This window comes from Myotis yumanensis, unplaced genomic scaffold (assembly GCF_028538775.1).
Source record: "Myotis yumanensis isolate MYYU_CA2020_CCGP unplaced genomic scaffold, mMyoYum1.0.hap1 SCAF_22, whole genome shotgun sequence".
Taxonomy (NCBI): Eukaryota; Metazoa; Chordata; class Mammalia; order Chiroptera; family Vespertilionidae; genus Myotis; species Myotis yumanensis.
In genome coordinates this window covers 5628734-5639639 of record NW_027223773.1, presented here as the reverse complement: position 1 = coordinate 5639639, position 10906 = coordinate 5628734, and the positions used below count along the sequence as shown (strand labels likewise).

Below are 10906 nucleotides of genomic sequence, written 5' to 3'. Positions count from 1 at the left end.
GGGAGAGGGAGAGAGAATAGAAACATCCATGATGAGAGACATTCGTGGATCAGCTGCCTCCTGGACACCCCTCACCACCCCCCCTCCCTGGGGACCGAGCCCACAACCCGCCCAAGTGCCCTTGACCGGAATCAAACCCGGGACCCTTCAGTCTGCAGGCTGACACTCTATCCACTGAGTCAAACCGGCCAGGGCGATCCCACGGTATTTAACTCAGTCCTTGGTGAAGGCCCTTGACCACACCATGCCCTCTGCCCTGCAAACTATGTGGGGAACAACTTGAACCGCCTAAGTGAGTTTAAGTATCTGACTATTGTGGTCGGACAACAACGGAGTAAAATTACACATAGTCATTCTCTTGACGGGAAGAGGAATAAGGACACTGTTCAGCGGGGCCGTGAGAAAATAAGAACAAACAGGGAACAGCCAACCGTTAATCATTCTAAACAAAAAGGAGATACACGACCCACATTCCCTCCGCACACATTCCTTCGTATCGGTGACTTTTACGAACTCTTTCAAGAACAGGGACGCGACGTGTAAAACCTTACGTGGCCCGGGACTTTAAAAAAAAAAAGCGATTTTCCACATTCGAGGAGACGTGTTTGAGAACCAACCGCTCCCCCTTCCCTTCGGTGATCTAAGGGCCACACACGGAGCAACACGTACAGACTGCAACTTTATTTCAATCGCACAATCGAAGTTAGCGTGTAGGAAAACGTAAATGGAAACAGCAACGATCAAAAAGACGGCGGAGAACCGGACGGGCGGCAGGAAGGACGCCGGAAAGCGGGGGGACGTCGACATCCGTCCGCGTGTCGCCTTCCGTTCCGACGGACGCGGGAGGCTGGCGAAATTTTTCAAAACGCACTTGGAAACCAGGATGATGGTTCTGCGGAGAGTTCAGCACCAGCGCTAAGGGGTGTACATTCAGTGGGTGTGCAGCTGACGTGGCCGCCGTCCACGGGGTGTGGAGTACACGTGTGCACAGATCGGGTCACAGTGTTGAGGAGAGGAGGCGCCCTCCTGCCGTGAGAAAGGAACCCCCTAAACTGCTTAAGACATCCAACGTACGGGAGCACGGAGAGCCTTCGGGGTAGCGTGGTTCCCACGGCGTGCGGGGCCGGCGCAGAACCCCAGCTGCTGCTTCCCCCATCATCGCTGACAGCTGCTGCTTCCCCCGTCATCGCTGACATCCCTCGCACACGTGCTCACACGCGTGACAGCAGACGGGGCCAGGGATGCCACCGCGCTCCTTGGAGAGGACACGCGTAGCCGCCTGGGAGGAGGCGGCGCGACGGGAAGCAGAACGTGGTGGTTGGACACTGGCTCTTTCTGTCGCCTGACACGGACATCGTGTTAACGTGAGACCAAGGCACAAAACGTTTAGTGCGTCAACCAGTTCCCTTGTCGGATCTAGCATTTTATTGTCGTCTTTCATCTTCCTCTGGGACCACACTCGTACCCCACAGTCCTCTACCCTCGCGTCGGCTATGTAACTTCAACCAACAAAACCCAAAGTTACTTGCGACCAGGTTTCCAGGGGACATAAACGTTCAGATCACGGGTGTTTACATAACCGAAAAGTACAATAATAAAGATGAAAAAGCCTCCTATTCCTTTAAGAAAACAGTACTGGGTGAGCTTGTGGCATCCTGAATGTTTTTACTACGAACGCATGACAACGAAGGGCGGACAGAGTAAGAGAACTGTGCGCGTGACCTATGGTAGCTCGTCTAACACAGATCCACCTACGAAGGAAGTTTGTACAGAAACAGAACTACTTTAATAAGGAAAAAAAAAAAAAAATCCCTCATTCAAGCCGTGACAGCGCTGCAAGCCGGCAGCATCCAGCCAGCTACGCTACGGACACGCCCCGTCTTACGGACTGAGATGCACGAAGTCTAGAAAGCGGGTGGGTCATTCCTTCAACATTTTAGTGATCACCAAAGACGTCAAAGCAAATATGGCACATAACAACTCAAGCATGAATCAAGGTGGAGAGCCTAGAGGATTTTTGATTTCCTAAATGTAAAAAAAAAAAAATAATAATCTATCATTGCAACAGATAGGATTTCTGCCCTATTTTAATCTTACAAAATGTCAAAAAAAAAAAAAGGGGGGGGGGAGTGGGTTACATCCACACGCGTGTGCCCGCACTCACACACACGCGCACGCACAGTTGGGAGGCAGAGGAACGAATTCCTCGTTCCCGCCACCCGAGTCTCACTTGATGTATTAAAAGAAAATTATGCCCAACTCCTAGGGGGCTGCCCCTCACCCAACGCTTTCCTCGACCTTAACTGCTGCCGCCATCATCAGCGCTCGTCATTCAACATCACACAATCCCCACAGCAGCTCTGCGGTCGGGAGCGTGTGGTACCTGCAGAATCGTGTGTCAGACCCTGGAAACGCCCGGAGCCCAGAGACAAATCGCTGAAGACGTGACGGAGAGGATTGCGTACTTGGCTCTGGTACATATTAACCAAGGAAAGTCATGAGAGAGTCCTCACCGTTTTTTTGTGTTTTTTTTTTTCATGCAGGTAATCGAGAAAAAAAAGATAGCGCAGAGATGGAACTTGAAATAAAAAAATTATTCCTTCCCTCCCTCCCACTCCCCTCGATGCTACAAAATGTTTTTTTTTTTTTTCTCTCCCTGGGACCAGGCCTTGAAAAGGCCTCTACGTAGGTAACGGTGACATGCATGACTGTCTGGCGATTTTAAAAAAGCGCGCTTTGTGGTGGTTGTGTAATTACATTATAAAAATGTCCACATGCAATAAGTCTACAAAAGGTCGAAAACCTACAGGAAAATCTACAATATTATCGTCTTACATTTGACCACTGCTTTGTGTGATGCCGGAGTCATCGATTTGGTAAAGCATTGTAACAATTTAGGAAGGCATGTAAATCTCTTAAATTCTGGACGGATCTTACGTTTTAAATCTCAAAATTGCGTGAAGGCTAACTCGAGAGACTGACTTCCCATCATCCTGAAACTCCTCCAGCCGGACACAGTCGCTTTTTGGGGACGCTTTCTTGAGAAATATCACCCTTCGAAAGCACACAGCCATTCCGTTCTGTCCCACCTTGGACGATGGAAACCTACGAGGGGCTCACCTCGATATTCATGGACTAAGTATGATAGGAAGACGAACCTGAGAGAAACATGTACAATACAATAGCATGACCTGCTGAAGTCTTCATCAGCGCTCTCTGCAAAAAAAAACCCTCTGTAAGCCTCGCTCCTCTTTATTTTTAAGCCATGGGTTGTGGAAATGTGAGATCCGATCTTGACCGGAAAAATATTTCGATGCGCGGCGGGCGATCTTGCCTGGCGGGCTTAATTTAGCGTTTTCTGGAACGTTCCACGGCTCTTCCATCCCGTTGAAAAGGTCAGAGTAAAGCAGCAAACTGGGAGAGAAATAGCTGGCCACCGGAGTAACGGTGTCTGGAGGCTTTCAAAGTAGGTTGGTGCCCCCCTCGCCGCCCCCCCGCCTTCCGACCGTCTCCATCACCTTCTCACGGCTCACAAACGGAGGAGGGTCCGCTGTTCGCCGTTGCTGTTGGCCGGCGTGTCTTTCCTCCTCCGGGTTTAAGTCCTCTCTCCCCGCAGTTTGCTTCTCTACGCGGTGTTGGCCTTGCTCAGTTCCTGCCTGATTGCTGAGTGGGAACAGGGAAAGGATTCAAAATAAATGAAACAGTCAGGTACAAACAGACGAGTGCCTCGGTCTTAAGAAGTGTTAACGGTTGTAATGAAATAAACACACGGACCTTGCATGCTTCATTGAATAGGTCTTTTCGCCTTCTCGTCACAAAGACGATACCCATTTCCACATGCATATATTTATTTATTCTCTCCCTTTCGGAGGCCAGGTGAAGGCACGTATTCTGAGGGCTCAAAACCAAGGGGGCAGGATGGGTGAGTAGGGGAACCCAGAGAAAGACTCATTACCCCGTTTCCCAGCCATTACTTCTCAACCCCTGAAACATGGGGATCTTGCTTATCCTTATTTTTTTTACCTCCGTTATAAGAAGGAGAGAGCATCGCCCACAAGCCAAGCGGAAGGGCAGGATACGATGGAAAAGGAATCGTGTTACGCCCTCAAGTAACGAACAGCCCGTTTCTTTATTTGCATTTCCTTAAAACTCGCTATTCTTATTAAACAGGACTCGGTGTCGCCTACCAACGAAGGACTTGTATGCATGCATATAAGCATAACTAATGGACATAAGACACTGGGGGGTAAGGGAGGCCAGGGGACTGTCAAGGGCGGGGGGGGGGGGGACGACGACACATATGTAATACCCTTTGTAATACTTTTAGCAATAAAAAATAAATAAAATAAAAATAAAATAAATAAATTTAAGTACCAAACTTGTTTACACACTCACCATCAATGAGCTCCTCTTTTAGCTTGGTTAACTCTTTTCTCATTTCATCTAAGATGTCCTGAAACAGCAGAGAAACACACCAGGGAGACAGAGAGTAAGTTACTGCCGAAACGATTCTTGCTATTATATAAAGTCTGGAGAACATACGGCACGGGACGCCTGGTTCGTGTCTCTAGGGTCACGGTGTCTGTGCTGGGAGACTAGCCTCGGTGCGTTTCATTTCAACGGTCTCCCTTTCCCAACCTCTTGGCTTCCCCGCAAGGTACGAAAACAGAATGCTTTCTAGAACCGAAATAATCCATCCCTCTGTCTTCCCGAGACGGGTCTGACTCAGATCGTCTCCACAAAGGACAGGAGCTTTCAGTCTAGCCTCCGGGGAGGGTGTGCGGGGCGGGGTACCCCGGGGTGCGGAGGAGGAGACACGTGAAGGGGACAGCCAGCTCCTAGCACACCTGTCACCAGGTCTGACGTATGGGGCTGGCTTAGGACTCAGCACAGCTGCCAACTGCATGGCCAGGACCCCCGGGGGCCCCCCCGGAGGGCCCCCAGGGGCTGCCCTCACAGGAGACACAGGTGGACGGGGCCCTGCTGGCCCTGCCCGGTCCAAGACCGAAGGTACCAGCCACACGGAGCTATTGAGCCCCTGGAAGGGGCTGGGCTGAAACGAGATGCTTTCTCGATGTAAAACAGACACTCGGCTTCAGAAATGTAGTGGGAAGAAAATCATGTCCAGTAAACTCAGTAGTAGTTTTATTTTATTTGTTTTAAATATTATTGTTATTGATTTCAGAGAGGAAGGGGGAGAGACGAAGAGAGGGAGAGAGGGAGAGAGAAACGGAGGGAGAGAGAGAGAAACATCAATGATGAGAGAGAATCATTGATTGGCTGCCTCCTGCACGCCCCCCTGGGGATCAAACCCACAACCCAGGCATGTGCCCTTGACCAGAATCGAACCCGGGACCCTCCAGGCCACAGACCGACGTTCTATCCACTGAACCAAACCGGCGAGGGCAGTAATTTTAAAATACTGATCACACACTGAAATGTGACTTTGAAATGTCCTCTGTTTCTCTGTACTGATTTAACGTGGCTACTACACACGTGAAGGTGTGTATGTGGCCCCCGTTCCCTTTCCATCTCATAGCGGAGGGGTGCCCACCCCCCGACCGCTGCGGCCACTTTACGCAAACCCCCGGCACCAACACACAAGGATCCGAGAAGCGCAAAGCGTGCCAAGGCCGCTGCTTCATGTGCAGAAAACACCTGAGCTCCGCCTGCTTTTTGGGCACAATCACCGTTGTCACACGCACGCACACTAGGAGTTTTAAAAAGCAGCGAGCGCCATGAGACGCCGGCTGCCGGGCCCCACCTGCTTCAGCCGGTCGTAGTCTAGTCCCTCGGCCTGGACTCCGTTGGCACTGGGCTGCGATGAGGGCGCGGATTTGGGTCTGTACAAACAAGAGTTCAGGGCAGGTCAGCAGCGCGTCGGCGAGCCCCCGAGCTCACACATCCCTGCACAGGGCCCGGCCCGACACCGGAGCTCAGGGCACGTCTTAAAACGCATCGTGTTAAGAAGAAGTTAATGGTCAAAGCCGTAGGGCTGATCAGGACAGAAAACAGAACATCTTTTGCAACTTTTCTCCGCATTCTCGGTTATTTGTCAAGAAGTTGGGGGAAGGTGCTAAGACAGTGATGGCCAACCTTTTGAGCCCGGCGTGTCAGCATTTTGAAAAACCCTAACTTCACTCTGGTGCCGTGTCACATATAGAAATTTTTTGATCTTTACAACCATAGTAAAACAAAGGCTTATATTTTTGATATTTATTTTATATATTTAAATGCCATTTAACAAAGAAAAATCAACCAAAAAAATGAGTTCCTGTGTCACCTCTGACAGGCGTGTCATAGGTTCGCCATCACTGGGCTAAGATGAGGCGACTGCAGTGAAGAGGAGGGGGGACCAAGGTTCTCTGGGCACCAGGCAGGTCACCCGGTGACATGTGACGTGTCCATCAAGACAGAGACAAGGGCCTGGCGGCCCCACCGGGGCCCATGTGACGCCACCCTGCCCGCTCCTTCTCTTGAAAGTGTACGGGACCTCCCAGAGGGCTGACGAGCCAGTGGGAGGGAAAGCATAAAAACAAATGATTTACTCTCGTGTGAATCAATTAAACAAATTCTACACCTTGGTTTGGGGGCAAAAACATTTGACTGAGCATGATTTCTTTGTCTGTTTTTTTTTTTTTTAATTCCATTTCAAGCACCAAAATAAATAAAAAATATTGGGGAAGTGATTACGTTAAAATGATTGTTACGTATAGTCATAGCCAATGACTATTTCCGATAAAGTGTTTATGGAGATGGCGTCCGAATGGTGGTGTTGTGGCTAACTACTTCCGTACAGTTATTTTATGGTGTGTGTGTGTGTGTGTGTGTGTTTTAAGGAAATGCCACACAAAAAGCTGACGGTCAATTGCTGCACTTTCAGAAGTTTAGCTTCTATTAAAATTTTCACACGAAGAAATAAAGTCTTTGGGATGAGGCATAGTGTATGCAAAGGTTTCAAAGTCACATTAAGTCAGCCACAGCTTCCTCTCCAATTCTGGCCATCAGCCAAAATCCTGCGTGGAAAAGCCAGCCAGGTAACTGGCCCCTCCTCTATTTTCTGGGTTCGTGTCGTAGGCGGCCACTCTCTAAGGGCCGCAAATCAATGCAGAGTAAAACCGTCAGGCAAGTCATGTATTTCCAACTTTGCGGAGTACCAATGTTAAGCAATCTGAACCAAGACTCAACAGACATAATGACTTTTATAAGGGCGTCCCAAAACTCACGAAGATTTGAATTTTGCGTGAGCATTAACAACAATAAAAAGTAAAAGCCTAATTTTACTTGGTTTACTGAATCAGATGCTAATATCTGTTGCCCTTGGATTTCAATCCCTTCCATTTGTTAAGCATGACCAAGTACCAGTGATGGCCCAGGAGCAGGGACAGTGAAGACCAATGAAGACCACGGCTTTGCCTATGTGCCAGCAAAGCCGTGGAGGCCATTGACCCGATGTGCTATTATTCCACACATAACCCTATACTGTATACTTTATGGATCAATAAAAAAATTACAATTTTTAATTATAAACCTGTGTTTTCTATCAAAATTACTTCTTGCGTGAATTTTGGGACACCCTCTACAAGGTAATAACTGTATAGCTCTTACAAGGCACATTCTACCGGCTTGCGAAGATGCAAGACCGAGTTAATTTGCTTTGACATCAAACATATGACTGTTTAAAAGGGTGCTGTGAGCAAGTCAACCCATTTTATTTTACTAGATCTCTTCCTACATGTGTCTGAACAAGGGACGTAACGTTCAGAAAACGTCACCATGAGCACCGAGACGGGCACTGTGGGGGGAAGGAGGTTTCTATGACCTGTTCTCCTTCCTCTTGTGAGAAGACACTTTTTGACTTGGCTGAGCAGACCACTTTAGTGGCATAGTCACCTGCGATGCATGAGGTCCACCGTATGCAAGTCCCAGCGCTCCACGTAGCGTCCGGCCCAGTGACACACTCTTGAAGGTTGACCCTGAACATGTCACTTACCCACGTCCATTGATTCCTGCCCTCCAGCGTTAAATCCTTAACGGCCCTGCTTCTCTCTTACTTTCCACAGTTCATGGGACAACTGCCCAAACACTCTGTCCCAAGTTATACCACGCATACCTTTCAGGGCACGTGACTGACCGCAGTCTGCTACTGAACCGAGCGGTATGCTATCAATATCCTCAACGGTGCAATCAATGATTGTTATGTAATAAACACTCGTGGGAACATGCAATTTTTAAAAAAAACGGAGTTCATGCTAACATGCAACCCTCCACCATCACCATCACCACCACCACCACCACCACCACCACCACCACCACCACCACCACCACCGTAATAATGAACTAAGGGAGGGAACTTTTCATACAGAAGGAATGAAGTAATCACCACTTTTTAAAAAACAGGTTTATCAACAACAGTGTCCCAGCAGGCACTCCGTGGAAAAGCAACAAGTTCACTGAGACGCCTGATGACAACAGAACACCTCGTTGTTATGTGCTATTTTTCTATCTACCAGCAAATTTCCGGAATGAATCTTTTGGTCTCAAAAACTAAATGACCTCAAAAAAAAAAAAAAAAAAAAAAAAAAAGAAGCAGAAAAAACCATTTTACTATGGTCATATAAACATTTTAGGCCAATGTCACTGGCTGGCAAAATAAACTTGTCGAATAGTTGAATCGCCAATGGCATGGGAATAATTTTAACTGGTTCACAAGGTGGCCAAATAGGGTCTGGTTACAGAACTCCTCACTCATGCTATGAACACGCCTCCTTATCCTACTCAGCTCATGTTCCCAGGCAGCTGGACATGCACTTTTAAACATAGATGCATATCGTAACATGGGTAGATCTCTGTTATTTCTAGTCTATGAGTTTTCACCAGAACTGATAACAAAAACATGAGGGTTTCTAAGCGGTTTTTGTTACTTTATAATGAGGGTGCTGCCTCTACAATATTTCAGTCCCTGCTCTGCCAAATTAAGTCTCAATATAGCTTATGCATTTGAGGATTTTTTCAAACTGCCTGTTTTGTGTTTTTTTTTAATGAAGAAAGAAATACACGAATCACATCTTAAATTTTCTTCATTTAAAAAAAGGGATCCTAGGACTCATCCTGGAAAACAAACAATCCGTTCAGGATGCGAGACGGTAGGTTGTTAAAGATACTCAATTCCCCACCATGTACCTAGAGATCTTCCTCCAAGAATAACTTATCCACAATTGTGGTTCGACGACTGTCCTGGGTCCCAGTATCAAACTTTCTAAAAGCCCTCGTCCCGTATTTAAAAAGAGAAAAATCTTTGAAAGAAAACAAAAAAGCTACAAACAGCCTGGATATACTGTGCGGCCTCAGATTCCCATTCTAGTGTTTCTGATAGGTTTACCCTTTATACTGATACTGATATAACAATAAAGTGATGGCAAAGAAATGAACACGATTAATTTTACTAATTGAAATTCTCTTCGATTTTTTTTTTTTTTAAAAAGTGTTCTATACATTAAGCTAAACCTGAAAGATGCGATCATCCGAAACATCTCCCTCGTGGTGATTACCGATCCATGTAGAAAAAGCTCGGCCCTGCCCTGAACACGTCATTTCAAAGTCTCAAATCACAGCCAACATCAGGGCGATACCTGTGTAATGAGTCACAGGACCTGCTGTCAAAAACAATCTGATTTTTCCTTGAAGAATCCCGTCTATGGAGGGGAAAAACCATGTAAAGGGGTAGGTAGACAATAGAACTTTAAAAAAGTAATTCTCATCATGCTATTTTATAGCTTTTTTTAGTCTTAGCAAACTCCAAGAACTAAAATAAGAACTTAGCAAAATAAGAACTAAAGGAGCCCACTGACCTTAAAATGAGGTTTCCAAACCAAAAAAGTAGATCTTTGGAAACTAATTCTAATTATGTGAGGCTACTGTTTACTTAATCAGAAATTAAAAAAAAAAAAAAATCATTCTGTTTACAGACGGCAGACACGGGAAAATCTGCAACACAGAGATTCAGCAAGTATCAAAACACAGAAGGCATCTCTATTGGAGTGGACATAAAGCTATCCAGCCTCAAATAAAATCGCAGTCAAAACCACTGTGGCTTGAAGGGTACGGAACAAACTCTTATCGGGAGGCAGGCCAAGGCCATTTTCCCCGTCCTGAATACAAGATCTGTAAGCTCCTGATGAAAGCCTGTAAGCTCTTAAAGAAAACACACACTTTCCAACATTATATTCCTGGCAGAGTCCAGAGCATTTTGACGACGACATTTTTGCTTTTAACGCCGCTACCTGACATCTTAACAAACACAGCATCATGCAGTATTCCATCAACCCTATAAATGAATGGCTAATATAGGATATTCACCCACGTTACCACGCACGTAATGACAACATGGATATCCACCAGAGAAAGGGGTATCTTCACTACCGTGCGAGGATCAGGCGCACGTCAACAAAAACCTAAAGCAGCTGATGGACGTGCTTTTCAGAAGGAACAGGGGAGACCACTTAGGGAGAAAAGCAATACCGTTCTTCGTCTCTCTCTCTTTTTTTTTTAAATATACTTTATTGATTTTTTACAGACAGGAAGGGAGAGGGATGGAGAGTTAGAAACATCGATCAGCTGCCTCCTGCATACCCCCCACTGGGGATGTGCCCGCAACCAAGGTACATGCCCTTGACCGGAATCGAACCCGGGACCCTTGAGTCTGCAGGCCGACGCTCTATCCACTGAGCCAAACCGGCCAGGGCATACCGTTCTTCGTCTCAGGCTGGACCGACTCTATGGAAAGGTGTACAACTGGGCAGGGAGTAACCGGGCCTTTCGGAATTCCTAGTTCAGAACAGGAACGGAACACCACCTCCCGGGGTCCTGGATAGTAAGAGCCAATATTCCACTAATCCAGTGGTTC

General features: G+C 47.0%; 1 protein-coding gene across 1 annotated transcript in view; it reads right to left on the bottom strand.

Annotated features, from left to right (window-relative positions):
* Window positions 1-666: 666 nt before the first annotated feature.
* Window positions 667-10906, bottom strand: part of ENAH (ENAH actin regulator) — a 106002-nt gene continuing 95762 nt past the window's right edge. Inside the window, 4 exon segments of the mRNA XM_070401340.1 lie at window positions 667-3663; window positions 4396-4453; window positions 5765-5843; window positions 9633-9695. Coding sequence (XP_070257441.1) covers window positions 3626-3663; window positions 4396-4453; window positions 5765-5843; window positions 9633-9695 — 238 coding nt within the window. The 3' untranslated portion in view covers window positions 667-3625.